Source organism: Drosophila gunungcola, chromosome 3R (genome assembly GCF_025200985.1).
Source record: "Drosophila gunungcola strain Sukarami chromosome 3R, Dgunungcola_SK_2, whole genome shotgun sequence".
Classification (NCBI taxonomy): domain Eukaryota; kingdom Metazoa; phylum Arthropoda; class Insecta; order Diptera; family Drosophilidae; genus Drosophila; species Drosophila gunungcola.
In genome coordinates, this window is record NC_069139.1 from 27962994 (window position 1) to 27979287 (window position 16294).

Sequence of the window (16294 nt, forward strand, 5' to 3'; positions counted from 1 at the left end):
CAAAAAAGACTGAATAGTTTTGATCAGAGACCGTAACGTTTTAATTTCATCAACAAAATTTATAGATTTAAAGATTAATAAAAAAATTTATTTTTTAGAAATTTAAAACGGGATTTCGTTGTCATAAAGAAATATTTTCATATGTAAATAACTGTTTCAAAACAATTAAACGATGTAACGGTAAAAAACAGGCATACAAACCGACAAAATCCTGCATAAATCTCTAATTCAGAAAATGACACTAAACATTTTCTAAATAGCGTCATTTTTCAAAAAAAGTTGTTTACGCTTTTCATCTATTTTGTTTTTTATTTTTAACGGTCATCTTTAGTTTGAAATATAAAGTTTTTATAGAATCTAATCTGGTAGAGCTCAAAAAATATTCAAAAAGTTGGTAAATTCCAGTTCCGCTATCATAAAGTGCACCTTAAAAAATACACGCTTCAAACCTCAATTTAATTTTATTCCCTTATTCTGAAGCCAACAAGCTTTTAAATTTCGTAGTCCGCCGGATTCGTCATAAATAAAAACGTGTTTTTCAATTATTTATATGAGTAAAAAATTAACCTAAGTCCTTCTTTGATATCGTTATTAATTGTAAAAATGTTTTTCCAAGTGCAAGTTATGGGAATTAGTGTTATGGTTCAAGCTTCCGGCTTGACCTGCAGTCTGCATTTTCCCGGCCAACTGCCAATTTCCCACACGTCTGTTAGCTTGGGTTTGTCACCGGGCGACATTATTTCGGATGAAATTGCCCCAACTTTTATTATTGTTATTATACAGTGGCTGCTTAGCGTCTTTGTCGCCCTCTCTACCCCTCTCTTTCTATAAATAGTTGATCTTCTCTTTCTAGTTGCTTAAGCTTACCTGGCGATTTCTGGGGGCAGGGGGCTTCGGAGGGGCGTGGCAGGGGGCGTGCGAGTTCTACGACGTGTGTTTTCGAGCACAAGCTCTCATGTAAATCGTAGCTCAATTTTTCCTATAAAACGCGCCGGTCTCAACAATTTAGCATTCAGTACGATCTGTTGACGGTTACTAAAACAACACCCGGCTCTAATAGCTCGAGAACGTTGAGCAGCCTTCGACAGTTTATAAAAAGATAACAAACCAGTGCCAAAACCAATAGTTGCAAGTCAAATTTAAATCTCTGCTAACTTGTGTAAGTTCTAACGCTATGGTGTGTGTATCCTTAAGGATTTACGAACGGAAACTAAATCTAAAAATGTGTTAAAAGTTCAAATAAAAAAACCAAATAAAACAGACAAATCATCTTATATTTTAAGCCATTCTTGTTTCGCAAATATTAAAGTGAAAACATTTTTTTGTGAGTTTTTAGTTTATTCATTGCCCAAAATTCAAGGTAGTAAAACAATCTAAATTGAGCTATATATATTAAAATAGTTATGGCCCTAGGAACAGTTTTTTCAGAATTTCCTCACCTTCTGGATAAAAACTTAATTAAATACAAATTGCCTTTAAAATATGGACCTTTCCTATCCACTGTCTTGCAGTTTTCCCTTAGTACCAATTACTTATATTTTCAATACTTAGCAAACTCAAACCGCAATATTTTTAACCTTTGCTCTCCTTTATTGGGACTATTAAAATCAATTACAGACTAGCCAACACACCAGGTAGCAAATGACAGTAATTTGACAGTCTCGGGGCTCCTTCCATTTATTAGACTAAGTCGCAGCGACATAATGCCTATAATCGGTCACCTGAGATGTTAATAGAAATGGCAGGTGGATCGTTTAAGAGCCGGTCAAGTTGTTCAAATCATTACTGGGGGTTGATGAACTTTGACGTCAATAAAAATTAAAAAAAAAAATACTGGTAAAATGTGTAATTAAGTTTGTCATATCATTCTACAGAATATATTGCAACATAAGAAGCGAAATGCACCCCACACTTATCGTAGCCTCTCTGTTGATCTGTTTCGTGGCTTGCAGCTTAGCTGCCACCATGCGTAAGTTAAAGGAATTCCTTAATCATTACTACCGAAACTTACCATTCTTTTTCCCAAAGCTGACTATATCCAGGTTTGCCATCGCAATGATCCCGAGCTATCAAAGTGCCTGAAGAGAAGTGTGCACAATTTGCGACCCTATTTGGCCAAAGGCATTAAGGAATTGAATGTCCCGCCACTAGAGCCCCTCTATATTGGAGATCTGAATATTTTGGATGGCTCCGCTGGTCTTACGGTTAGAGCCAAAAAAATGAACATTCAAGGAGCCTCAGACTTCGAAATCACTAAGCTGCGAGCATCGACCCAAAGCCGTCGTTTCGATTTCGAGTTGATTCTCCCTCATCTTCACGGAGAGGGGCTCTACGAGATCAACGGCAACATCCTGGCACTTCCCATCAAGGGCAGTGGACCATTCACTGGAAACTTCACCAACTTTGTGGCTTATGTTCGGGTCCAATATGATATCAAGACCGTTAATGATCTGGACTACCTGCATGTCAAGGAGTTCGCTTTGAAGATTCGCACTGGCAAGGGTAACCTGAAGCTGGAGAACCTCTTTAACGGAGACAAGGTCCTGGGCGATGTCATTAATGACACGATCAACCAAAATTTCGAGGTCTTCACCAACGATTTGATCGCACCGATTTCCCGCGCTCTGGAGGCCAATTTCCTGGTCATCACATCTAAAATACTGGAAAACTTCACCTACAGCGAGCTGTTCCCAGTCTAATGGCGCACTGTACTTAAACTAGAATTAAGCTTGTGATACACATGAATTGTTTTAATTAGTCCTAAAGAATTCAATAAAAATAACAAATTTGAACAGAACTTGAATCGGATGCAGCTCAGCGGGTACAATTTAATCGCAGCTAAATTAATCACGGCCTAATGGGTCAAATAAGGGAACGCTTTTGCTAAGTGCTCCGACTATTAAACACCCATTACTCAGCTAACCAGTTAAAAAGGAATCGAAGCTTAGGCGGCGCCATCTACTGAAAATGAACTTTATTAGTTCATATAAAAGGTAAATGGAATGTCTTTAGAGCTAGTTAGAGCTTTACAGCGTACATATATAGTTAGCGATACGTTCATACCGACAAACGGACATGTCTGGATCGACTTGATCCTCAACAATAATATATTATATATATTTTATGGGCAAAAACGCTTCCTATTACCTATTACATACTATTCTTACTCTTCAAGTACCTGTTGTTATGTTTAAAACGAGACCGGAAGCTAGCTTCAACTCAAATATTTGTTTTTCTAAAACAGAAATTCGTCGTTGATTTGGATTAATGGGCGATTTTGTCTAAATTACAGAAAAAAGGTTTTTAAAATATATGACTCTCAGAGAAGAAAAGGAAGTTTAAGTAAACTAAGCAATGAAACTCCATCATCAATATTTTTTGCTTTTATTTACAAATTAAATCAAAAACTAAATTTTATTTTAGCCATTTTTGCTAACTCTCTTCCCACGCCGTCCATCCCAAAATTACCGTTGAGATTTTTGAAAAATGTAAAATTCCGATTCCCACAGAGCACATACACCATCTGATAACAGCTGAATATATTTGTTGAAAATAAGAACCGAAAATCACAAAGCTTGCCTCAAGACAATGCTCCGTTCAAAAGTTATTAAAAAATACTTTTTTTTAAATAGATCAAAATAAATTTTATTTGGGTTAAAAAATATGGGCTTACTAAGGGACGCTCGAATAATTTGTAATGTGTTGAGCCGGTCGTTAAAAAAAATTTGTTCTACGACTTTTTAGAAAAACTGTTTTTTGACAGGAAATCAGTTAGAAAAGGCTTACATTTGTACACCCATAGCTTCCAAATTAGTAAAACAAGTCGTGACTTCGGTAAAAAATTTAATTTTGTGACGTTTGTTAAATAAACATTCAACTACATAAATACACTTTTTAAACGTTCCCATTCGGACCGCTTCAGCCAGGTATTCAAACTTTCTGCCTACACATGCATTTTTTTATCAAAGTACCTATTAAGCGAGATGTGCTGATAGGTAAAAGGATGCAATTTTCGGAAAGTGGTCGGGAAATGTTTATTGAAGAGTAAAAATAACTTGAAACCAACATAAATGTCAGGTAATTATCGTACATTCTAAGGAATCAAAGAAAATCACAATTAAACTCATTTATGTAAAATGTTTTTTTGAAAGAAATCTCAGAACGTGAGTAAAAAGTGTGATTGTTGCCAGGAAAAACAATCAGCTAAATATCGCAAAGTAAAGTGGATGGATCTCTGTGAAAAGGGGCTATAAAATCGTTTAAAAATGTAAAAAAAAAAAGTGTTTTCTATTGAGTTGTATTATTTTAAGATTTTTGGAAATGAATTTTCAGCAGTTTATTTCTCAACAACAATCAATAGGTCCGGCAACCCTTTAAATAACTGCGTTTCTCAGAGGTTGCCAGCTCTATTCGATAGTATCGATCAAAAATCGATGTAAGTATCGAAGCAGCATCGTTTTTTTTCCACCTCTAGACTATCGATTCCTATTCGATACTATCGAACAGAGTCTATACCATTGCTGCCCGAGTTTGCCCTCAATTAAAAATAAAATTACAAAATTTCACTGTTTCCATTCGTAAAACGCAGCGCATCACCCAGGCGTTCAAATTCACAACCAACACAAGTTGTAGTATCGTTGTGAACCATGTCAACACCCGCTCGCAGACGTCTTATGAGAGATTTTAAAAGGTGAGAAAGAAATGAAAACGAAACAAAACGCATGGAAAGGAAAGTAAAGTGAAGGAAAAGAAAGGAAAGCACGAAAATCAGCAGGAGAAGCCAGTCTCGAAATACAAAACCGTCGGATTTTTCGGATTCGTGTTTCGTGGTGCGAAAAAATGTTGGAGAAAAGAAACCTGGGGGCTGCCCAATACATATAAGCAAATATATATGTGTGCTCTACGTCTGTATGTAGTGGAAAAGTTTGCGCAGCCAAAATATGTATATGTGACTGTGTGAGTGGTTGATTATTTTCGCTGCTTTTTACTCTTGTGAAAAACAAAAACAACAACAGCAATTCGCTTGTCTTTGACACTTGACTTTGATATGTATGTGTGTGTGCGTGCGGTGCGGGGAAAAGCGAGAAAACAAAAAGGAAAATGGGGAAAACCAAACAAAAATTCTTCCGTCTTGTGCCGAAATTGCGACGCAGCAAAACATTAACAATTGTTTTTGGATCCGCCTGAGTCAGCAGCTGCATCCTAACCGCTCGCCTTCTCCCGCTCGCACTTAACCTTGTTGACTCACACTAAAGAGACAACTCTAATTGGAATTACATTCGATTTCGAAACATTCATCATCTCCGAAAATTTAAAATCTGGCGCGAGATTGCAAATTGCGCTTGGGGAATACGAAACCAAATGTCAAGGCTGTTTGTGTGGGCGGGATTTCCTACCCCAATGCAGGCTACCGCCCCGGGAATCACACAGGGAAAAATTAAGAAAAACTTGCTTTTACTCACAAAAATTGGTTTTCACTTTCAATCAGAGATATATATTTCATAAAAGCAACATAATATTTCAATTGTATGAAAAATAATGGCATTGCGAGTCGTCGTTTAAATACCCTGTAGTCCTTACATTAGAGTAGACTACATTTAACAAACTTTTACACATGTCAAAATCATAATTGAAAATCACTAGATTTTTCTGCTTTTGCGATTTCAAAATAAGGGACACTTATTACTTATTGTTCTGTACAAGAAACACTTGTGAAGTCTGAGGCTAAATTGGCATAAAACAAGTATTTAATTGCAGTCTTCAAAAACCGTAGAAGCTAATTGTTTTTAAAACCTTAAGAAAATCGTATATATTTTTAAAAAAATCAGTTTATTTCTTTATTCAAATTATCATTACATCAATGGGATTCTAAATTAAGTAGTAGTAGTTGTAGTTCTGGTTTCTCTGTTCACTCTCGCGTTTCGTTGCTTGTTTAATCGATGATTTCACTTGGCCCGTGTATCGATTTAAGCCGATTGAAGGGCGCGGTTAAACGGGTTGCGCCGTCCGCTTGTTGCTCTTTGTTGACCTAAATTCCCGGCCAATCCCGTCCAGTTTCTTCGAGATTGTGAATTCGGGACTATTTTCCTGGGGATTTGTTTTGTGCTGAAAACGTAAACAAATATCTTCACGGTGGCAGTGTCGTTAATAGTTTTTTTTTTTTTTTGGGAATAAACACAAAAGAAGATGACTTTGTCAGCCTTGTCAAGCATAAACCGCCAAAATGGGAAGATTATTGGTGATGCTCCTTGCCTGTATTATAAACGTATAAACAAACACAAAACTACAAGAAAACACCTAAAAACTGCGTTAACTAGCTATTTAGTTATAAAGAAGTTGCTTAAGAATTATGAGATTGAGAGGGTATATCTTGGATTTTTATTGCGTTGTGTTCGGTATTGTTATATCAAATATTTCTTCTTACTTCTTGCAGACTTCAGGAGGATCCACCTACGGGTGTCTCGGGTGCCCCAACAGATAATAATATTATGATATGGAATGCTGTGATTTTTGGTCCACACGATACACCATTCGAGGACGGAACCTTTAAGTTAACCATAGAATTTACGGAAGAGTATCCAAACAAACCGCCAACAGTTCGATTTGTATCGAAAGTATTTCATCCCAATGTGTACGCAGATGGTGGAATATGCTTGGACATATTGCAGAACCGCTGGAGTCCCACATACGATGTTTCAGCCATACTAACATCCATACAGGTGAGTCGTGCTTGGGTGGCATTGGAGTCTTTTCTAACTTCTTTTTTTGATACCTAGTCACTGCTGAGCGATCCCAATCCCAACTCACCGGCTAACTCCACCGCCGCCCAGCTGTATAAAGAAAATCGCCGCGAGTACGAGAAGCGTGTGAAAGCCTGCGTGGAGCAGAGTTTCATCGATTAGCCATGCGCCCACTCTAGGAACAGAAGCAGCATCAGAAGCATCAGAAGCAGGAGCCACAACAGGAGCAGCAGCAGATTTGAGGGCGGCTGCGGTTTAAAACATCAGCAAACTACAGCAACAAAAATATGCAATACCATAAAGAAGTTTAAATTAAATAATAACAGAAATATTTATGATAATTGTAATGCTATGAAATTGTAACAGCGCCAACGGCACGGCACAGCAGCATATATACACCCTCAACCGCTCACCGCTCACACACCTGCGCACACCACCCGAAGCCTATAAACACTGGGCAGTTATAAGTTATATTTGTTTGGCCGATAGTTCCACCTTGTCCTTAACCCGATCCCGAAATCAGACGCAGATCACTGAAAAATACCCGAAAATCCAATGTAGCAGCAGCGGCTAGTTAAGCCGACAGCCAGATATAAGACTCTCATAAGCTAACAACTCAAATGTTATAATTCAAATAGCAGCGGCAGAAAATTAACAATAATAATAAAAAAAACTATAAAACCATGTCAAACAATTGCAAAACCCAAATAGTTTCATTTTAGATGTGCGCAAAGCCAGTCTTGTAAAACTAAACTAATTCTGCAACTAAACCAAAATCTAACCAGAAATTAATATATGTAGTAGTTCGTGTCGTAGTAAACGCCCCACAGTTAATTTGCAATTTTTAAGCTACATTGTAGTCCAGTGTCATTAATGATATCTACCGAAAGCCCACATACACATACACATGCTACCTAGATCGATTCATAAGTTTATTGGCTACAAATTGAGAATTAAATGTTAGTTGTTAGCAATGTAAACCAATCCACATGGTACGTGAGAACAAGTCTCCAATTTGGGAATGAGCAGGCAATTATAAACGTATACCTCTGTAGCATCCAGTGACCAATGCGCTATGTATTTTGCACGATTACTTCGTTGCCAGACCCACAACCCACACACTATCTGCAAGATCTTGTCCTTGATCTGATTCAAGTTAATACCCTAATTTGGTGTGTTACCATGGCCCTCACAATGTGCGGGATCTTTCTTTAGTGTATGGTTGGATGGAAACACCTCATAAACTGCCATTTGCCACGCTATGTACTCTCTAGGTTCCACTGTGTCTTGGCTGCGGCAATTGATTTAGTTAGTTTTTAAGCGTTTACAATCGAGTCTTAATCTTGTTTTTTGTTGAATGCGAATTGCTGTTCCTTTTGCTATGAACCCTCCACTTTTGGCACTTTGTGTTGAACGGATCGCGAAGTGGAAGATGCGATGATGATGCTCTGAGCATCATGTTAATCTTATATATGAAAGACCTACCATGTAGCAGCCTATTGTTTATTAATTATGAACCAACTAAAGCTGAGGATGCAAGTAGTCCCAACTCAAATCACAGTAAAAGTAAAGCAAAGGATAAGGATTAAGGCAAACCATTCGAATAATGTGGAATTTCAAATTACCTTACTGTAATTACCATTATTATTATTAATAAAGTTTAAGATTTCAAATATCAATAAATGAAAATAACACAACTTCGCCAAGTCAACATTTTTTCTTCATTATTTTTTTGCGTATTTAATCGATTTTTATATTTAACCCAGTTTGTTGTTATTCCTTTTTAGCTGAGATAGGAGCAAGCGGGTAAACAATTAAAAAATATTGTAGCTTAGTTTTTCAAAGACAAACTCATACGCGATGAGTTTAGTGGTTATACCCGTTACTTGTAGAGTTTCCGTATAGTAATCGTTGAAAAGTTTGTACCAGGTAGAGGGGCGTTTTCTTTCTTTTCGGACCTTACAAAATATATTCCTAAGGGCTATACCACTGAACCCCACTTCGAAGTAATGCGAAGCCCCACTATGACATTTAAACCCTTTTTACGCTTATTATACAGCTTACACTTTTAAAAATATATTGTGAAAGCGACAAAGTAGTATCGTAAATCGTTTTAGAATGCATCGGCACCGGCTTCATCGGAAACTGTAAACCCGTTTTTCTTAAAACGACACTTTTCAAAATTTCTGACATCTAAACTCAACGATTAATTTTCCGGTTGATTTTAAACTGATACACAGTATTCTTGAATTTTTTTACTATAAAGTAACCTACAATATTTTTGATTAGTTAAATACTGCCAAAATTTGGCATTAAAAAAATTCTTTCTACTTTAATAACCTTGTTAAAAGTTGAAAACATACCTTAATGTTTCAAACAACTTTAAAACATTCCATCGAGTACTTTCTAAAAAAAAAGAAAGGAAGCAATCTTCGGAAATCGAAGCTTATATATCCCTGGAGCTATAGCGTAATTAATTTTTTTTAATATTTCGATTGTTCTCATAAAAGCTATATGATATAGTCGTCCAAATATAATCAAATTCAATCCGTAATACTGATATTAAATCAAAAAACCAACAAAAAAAAAGTACAAAATAAACATGGTCGGAAATGTCTCCTTCACTGCGTTGCAAACTTCTGACTGAAAATATAATACCCTCTGCAAGGGTATACAAAAAACAAAGAAAATGTTTGATTTTATTTAAATTAGTTTTTATAACCTCAAAGTGAGTGCTTAGTCAAAATCTGTTATTTGACAATTTAAATTCTTTTTTGTGTATGCGTATATGTTTAAAAACATTCAAGCTATAATGACTTACCGATTTTAATAACAAATTTAAAACGTAATTCTGAAATAAACCAGTACTTATATCGAAGTATATAAAATCATGAATAATTTTAAAAACATTACCATACCCCAAAGAATATAAGAAAAAAATATTTATAAAAAAGCTAAGTTATAATTTTGTTCCTATGTGAGCTATATGAACCGGCTCGTTCAGAACAAAAGTGGAAAATTTGGATTATTTTTTGTATAAATCTAATTTTAAAGCTGCCATAGGAAAGATCCGCAAATGAATAGGAAGATCCAAATGACTTTGTTGTTTTGTTATATACGCATAAAACTCGTTAAAAACCAAATGACAAAGATATATAAAAAATCTACGCACCTTTGTTGATTTTAAACACATCAGCATAAAAATCGATACAATGTCGATTTATAGAATTTACAGTATCCCTAATCCCTTCAATATAAAACGTAAACTGAGTACAGTAATCTTTAAAAAAAAAAACAATATTCTTTCCCCAAGTGAGCATCGAAACTGGGTCTAACTTATACTGGGCGAACTTTTTAACCACTGGTTAAACTATACGTAAAATAAATAGTTTTTTATTTACAAACGATTAATGTATTTATTTTCATATAACTTAGAACAATTTTGTTTCAATGTGTTCAGTATGTTTTCAGTATGAATAAAAATATCGGAAAAAGGACATGCGATGTGATGTTTAGTGAAATAGCACTGTTAACGTTTAAGGTTTTATAAACTGCTCGGATTGAGATGCAGGGACTGCGCTGGCCTTGGCATAACGTCGATTTATTCTTGGCTAAAAACCTATTCTTAGCTGATTTGCTGGTGTGTTTTGGTTCGTTATTCTGCTTGAATGTCCATTTTAAGGGCATGTTCTGAGTGGCATTAATATTTTGGTTCATAATCCTATCAATCAAATGTATCGGGCCGACTCCGCTTTACGAAAAATAGGCCCACAGCAAAATTTTGAGGCCACCGTCTTGACCGTATGATTTGGAAGATACTCCGTGTTTGCTGGTCTACGGACATACTGCGTAGAACCTGTTCCACCAAAAAAATACCAGGTTGGACACTTATGTACAAAGGATATTACGCCATATAAGCCAATTTGCTGCACTGCTATTTCCACACACAGCTGTATATTATATATTATAAGTATATGTTTTTATAAGCATATGCTATCTACCAAATTCTGGCAGAAATAAGCTACAATAAATACAACATAATTTTAAAAGTATGAAAACAAAGTGTGTGTTTTTAAAAGACCAAAAATATGCACTTCGCAGTGCGCTCGTCCAAACGGTTTCAAACCCTACTGCGCAAGTCAGCATTGGTGTATTTACATTGTGGTGCGTTGTTAACCAAAATCATATAATTCCCAACTAGTTCTAACGTTACGCTCATGGCAACCCCGATTCTGAGCAAGGAAAAGCATACTTACCTGGCGTAGAGGTTAACCGTGATCACGAAGGCGGTTCCTCCGGAGTGAGGCTTGGCCATTGCACCTCGGCTGAGTTGACCTCTGCGATTATTCCTAATGTGAATAACTCGTGCGTGTAATTTTTGGTAGCCGGGAATGGCGTTCGCGCCGTCCCGACATAAGAAATAAATATGTTTAGCATTAGAATTGAGGACTGGTTTAAATGTTAAAAAAACTGGTTGAGTACAAACTGGAGTGCAAAAACCGTGTGTTGCCAATAATTTATATTTTATTTTCCATTGAGTGTTTCGATCGTTCCTATGGCATATCGTTTTACGATATTAATAAAATTAAAAGTGTACATCCCGAATATACTTAATAAATTGAAAACCGACCAAGTAATAATTTTTCTGAACCTTTCTCTGGGAGCCCAATGTTGTCATAGTTGTCCGATCCCGTCTGTTCCGACTTATACACTACCTACACAAGAAAAAAACTGTTTGAAATGTTTAATCCAAATAGCTTTACAACGGAGGGACAAGATTACTTATAAACGGACGGACGCATAAACTAACAAGGCTGGCGATTCTTATCAAGAATATATATACTATTTAGGGTTGAAAATGGCTTCTTAACTGCGTTGCAAACGTTTGGCTACAATTATAATAGCCTCTGAAACTGTATACAAATATTTATATGTTTTTAAACAACATCAAACTACCATCTCTTTATCATCTTCGAGATTTTTAGATCTATAACAACTAGAAGTTTGAACTTAGCGCAACTGCACTTATTGCGAAATGCCAAAAATCTAATTGGTCCATTAACTAGCTGATTTGATTTAATGTAATTTTTTGAGTATTTTAAGAAATGGCTTTTGGAAATCGATTATAAATGTAGTATGATAATTAATTTTTAGATGAGCTTTGAAATATTTTAGCTTGTGGGTCGTTTTAAACGAGTATATCATTTGAGGCCCACAATATAAATCATCAACAGAAAATTATTGAACCGTTTTTAATATTTTCACTGAGTCATCTCTCTTAACTGGGACTGCTAATCAAAATTACAATTGATTGACTTACATCCCTTAACTAAGATTTTATGCACAAACTTGTTACCGGTATGGTGAAAACTCCTTTTCTTCTTGGTGGGATAGACCACGTATATACAAACAAATTTATTTCTTATGTCGGGACGGCGCGAACGCCATTCCCGGCTACCAAAAATTACACGCACGAGTTATTCACATTAGGAATAATCGCAGAGGTCAACTCAGCCGAGGTGCAATGGCCAAGCCTCACTCCGGAGGAACCGCCTTCGTGATCACGGTTAACCTCTACGCCAGGTAAGTATGCTTTTCCTTGCTCAGAATCGGGGTTGCCATGAGCGAACCGCTAGAACTAGTTGGGAATTATATGATTTTGGTTAACAACGCACCCCGAACACCAATGCTGACTTGCGCAATAAGGAGTCCAAAAGAGTTTGGTCGGGTTCTCCTTGCGATAATAAATTTAAAACTATTTATTTATTAATCTGGATTTTAACTCACATGTCATGCTTCAATCACATTTGCTTTTTTGACGTGGTAGGCTGACAAACTTCGGTAACTTTACATATAGCTGTCCAAAAGTCGGTCAGATAATTCCTTTGAAAGTTGGCAGTATTGAACACAAATATTTTTTTAAGTGTTGTAATTCAAAGTTGCTTACATATTGTGCTTATATTTTGTAGGAATGTAAGGCTTAGTATTCAGGCTACCAAAAATTGCACCCAAAACAAAAAACCTCATACAAAAAAAAGGTTCAAAATTGTTGTGCCTTTTTTTTCATAAGAAGTTTTTTGTTTTTTGAGCAATTTTGGTAGCCTGAGTACCAAGCCTTAAGATAAAAGGGTTACAAAAAATTTTTTACCAATGTCGATTGCCAATTCAATAAATGACCAAAATTGTACTTTTCAGATACAAATTTGCCAATTGATGTATCGACCACTTAAGAATACAATCCATACCACTGTCAGTCAGCTGAACTTGTTGGGAAACGGAAAAAATTCAAATTTAACCTGCCAGCTTGCAACTATATTAAATCATTTTCAATACTGTAAACGTATCTGTAATATTAACTGTATATTTAACAATGTAAAATTATGAATTACAGTCTTTACGAATGTTTTCAGCTATATTTTTGGTCACATTCAACAAAAGTCACATCAAAATGGTTTGGGAATTTTTGGTTGCCAAAATTGTATTATTGTTGGCGGATTAACCCGAGTTTTTTCGGTTTTGCCGATTATTATTTGATCTGAAAAATGCTACCTTGCTCTTGTTTAAAATTGTTTTTGGTATTGGAAAGGCGCGCGCCTGTTATCGCGGCTTTCACTTGCGCTGCCATTAACAGAAGTCGTTCAAAAAATTGTTTAAAAAAAGCTAGAGAAAACAACAGTTATAAATCAGGTGAGTGCTATTTGCATATCTTATAATTTGTGAGCTAATGGAAGAAATATTTTTAAATCTCCTAGGGGAGAGTGATAATTACATATGTAAGTTTTTTCTATAATTTAAAAATTTACCTATGTATACTGCTAATAAATATATTCACATTTTCAGATGAAGACATGAAAACGGCCGTTAGCCGTTTTTTTTTTAATTATAATATAGCCGGCGGACAGAACAAAAAAAGGCTCAGTTCGTATTCACATTTCTTCACCGCTTTAATGAGTACGTGTTTGTACATTGTTGTGTGCATTTAATAAAAATTTCTTATGTTAGATGCCATCGGAAGATAGAGCCTGGAGAAAGCACAGAAAAGGTTCATAGTAATCGCTCTTTGTAAAAAAATGTACATGCCTCGAAAAAGAAAACAACGAAGCCAAACGAGCCCCTAGCATCGTCAATGCCGCAGAAGATTTTCCTTAAGTTAATTCGTTTTTATATTTAAAATTTAAAAAAAAAATGGAAAACAAATTATTTTAAGGCTTGATGATGACTTAGTTATGAATCCCAAAGAAATGCCCATGTTAAAATCATCACTAAAATCATCAGTAAAAAGGTGATGAACAGGAAAAAAGTCCGAGTAGTTATAGTATGTGTGCCGACCACTGGAATACCGTTTACTTTGATAATCTGTTAAATTTATTAGTGATTGGCCCGGCAACATAAGTCGCCAGCCCTAAACAAAAATTGCGTTTAGACTCATTAGAGTGCTCCTCTCCACGGAAATCTTTAGTAAAAGGCGAAAGATTTATTCGACAATTGAAGAGAAACCAGAGTAACTTAACACAAGCAAACACACTGTCTATAGGTCTGGTAAAGCCATAAGTGGTTGGGAATTATAACGCTACTTGCAAGTAGGTAGATACATGGTTATTTAAGATTTTCTGAGGGAAGTTTTTTTATACTCCTATATAATTTGTTTAATTGTTAATGCTTATTGGATAGAACAAAATGCACTCCAAAAATAATAGAATTTTGTTATATATTTTCAAAATATGTACGATCTTATCTAATGCTTAACTTTGTTAATGTATAATATCTGTAGTGTATTTAGCGCTAGAGTCGATTGCTCATTTACAAGGACGGAAACGCTACCTTTGAACTATAATGTTAATATTATATTGTCTACATTAAGTCTCAAGATGCACATTGCAAATTGAACACATGCCCGTTGGAAAATAAACGAAATTCTGTAGTGCAAAGAGAAGGTCTGGGCACTTACTCGTACGCCTGTTCAACAAAGTAACGATGCTAAAATTCCAGGTAGAAACATCCCCTGAATAAGAAGAAATGGAATATCTATATCGCTTATAATTGTATAATTCCCAACTGGTTTTAGCTGTCCGCGTATAAAGTCCTCTGTTAGGAGTGTTATTAGTTATCGCTTCTCGGCCTTATGGCTAAGATCAAAGTGTAGTATCTGTTCTTATCAGCTTAACATCTGATAGTTCCTCCATTGGAGGACAACAAATGTTAAACTGATTTTTGGAATCAGACGGAGTGCTAGGGGCTTGCTCCACCTCTGTCGCGGGTTGGCCCGGTATTGCAGTACCGCCGGGATTTCGGCCCAACTGATTGATATATAAAACTATATAACGGATATCCGTTAGGATATTAAAGTGTCATGGCGGCTGGGCCATAGAGTAAGAAATGTATAGAGGCACCATTTGCTCTGCCCGGACCTCTGCCCAAGCTCTGCTGAGAGCCATGTTCGAAGCTAACCTTGATTTCCCACCCCACTTTTCAGTTTTTGGATCGAACTTGCAATTCGGTCCCATGGTGAATTTGCAACTGCACTGCTCGCACCAGCCCTTGGCAATGGGAGCGAGCAGTTCAGATGCAGAAACTCACCGCGGGACCGAATTACAAGTTCGAATCGAACCGTGAGAGACTGAAAATTTCCCCTGTTTTAGTCTAGGTGGCATCACTGGAAAAGTCACTCGAGAGAGCGGCAGAGCAAATGGTGCCTCTATACATTTCTTACTCTATGGCTGGGCCAATGACATAAAAGATTTCAGGCATAGAGTAAGAAATGTATAGAGGCACCATTTGCTCTGCCGCTCTCTCGAGTGACTTTTCCAGTGATGCCACCTAGACTAAAACAGGGGAAATTTTCAGTCTCTCACGGTTCGATTCGAACTTGTAATTCGGTCCCGCGGTGAGTTTCTGCATCTGAACTGCTCGCTCCCATTGCTAAGGGCTGGTGCGAGCAGTGCAGTTGCAAATTCACCATGGGACCGAATTGCAAGTTCGATCCAAAAACTGAAAAGTGGGGTGGGAAATCAAGGTTAGCTTCGAACATGGCTCTCAGCAGAGCTTGGGCAGAGGTCCGGGCAGAGCAAATGGTGCCTCTATACATTTCTTACTCTATGTTTCAGGAAAAGCTGGGACCATAGAGTAAGAAATGTATAGAGGCACCATTTGCTCTGCCGCTCTCTCGAGTGACTTTTCCAGTGATGCCACCTAGACTAAAACAGGGGAAATTTTCAGTCTCTCACGGTTCGATTCGAACTTGTAATTCGGTCCCGCGGTGAGTTTCTGCATCTGAACTGCTCGCTCCCATTGCTAAGGGCTGGTGCGAGCAGTGCAGTTGCAAATTCACCATGGGACCGAATTGCAAGTTCGATCCAAAAACTGAAAAGTGGGGTGGGAAATCAAGGTTAGCTTCGAACATGGCTCTCAGCAGAGCTTGGGCAGAGGTCCGGGCAGAGCAAATGGTGCCTCTATACATTTCTTACTCTATGCTGGGACTTCAAAACGCAGATCTAATTTGATAAACGTCGAATTAATCTGTTGCATGCCCACAAAACGTTGTAAGGTGGGAATTT

The 16294-nt window shown here is 36.8% G+C and overlaps 2 protein-coding genes and 4 non-coding genes across 6 annotated transcripts; 4 read left to right on the forward strand and 2 right to left on the reverse strand.

Annotated features, from left to right (window-relative positions):
• Positions 1 to 1019: 1019 nt before the first annotated feature.
• LOC128252965 (protein takeout) lies at positions 1020 to 2797 on the forward strand. The gene is made up of 3 exons (XM_052981212.1): positions 1020 to 1159; positions 1875 to 1969; positions 2029 to 2797. Exons 2-3 carry the CDS (start codon positions 1900 to 1902, stop codon positions 2697 to 2699), a joined length of 741 nt encoding a protein of 246 aa, XP_052837172.1. The 5' UTR covers positions 1020 to 1159; positions 1875 to 1899; the 3' UTR covers positions 2700 to 2797.
• Positions 2798 to 4484: 1687 nt separating this feature from the next.
• LOC128260233 (ubiquitin-conjugating enzyme E2-17 kDa) lies at positions 4485 to 8451 on the forward strand. Its single transcript, XM_052993058.1, has 3 exons — positions 4485 to 4690; positions 6434 to 6719; positions 6777 to 8451. The coding sequence occupies exons 1-3, from the start codon at positions 4647 to 4649 to the stop codon at positions 6900 to 6902; spliced, it is 456 nt and encodes a 151-aa protein (XP_052849018.1). The 5' UTR covers positions 4485 to 4646; the 3' UTR covers positions 6903 to 8451.
• A 2537-nt stretch (positions 8452 to 10988) lies between these two features.
• On the forward strand, positions 10989 to 11153 carry LOC128253007 (U1 spliceosomal RNA). The gene has a single exon (XR_008267381.1). It is a non-coding gene; the product is annotated as a U1 spliceosomal RNA (small nuclear RNA).
• Positions 11154 to 12166: 1013 nt separating this feature from the next.
• LOC128253009 (U1 spliceosomal RNA) lies at positions 12167 to 12331 on the reverse strand. The gene has a single exon (XR_008267383.1). It is a non-coding gene; the product is annotated as a U1 spliceosomal RNA (small nuclear RNA).
• Positions 12332 to 14121: 1790 nt separating this feature from the next.
• LOC128252988 (U5 spliceosomal RNA) lies at positions 14122 to 14245 on the reverse strand. The gene has a single exon (XR_008267363.1). It is a non-coding gene; the product is annotated as a U5 spliceosomal RNA (small nuclear RNA).
• A 601-nt stretch (positions 14246 to 14846) lies between these two features.
• LOC128252986 (U2 spliceosomal RNA) lies at positions 14847 to 15042 on the forward strand. Its single transcript, XR_008267361.1, has one exon. It is a non-coding gene; the product is annotated as a U2 spliceosomal RNA (small nuclear RNA).
• The last annotated feature ends 1252 nt before the right edge of the window (positions 15043 to 16294 follow it).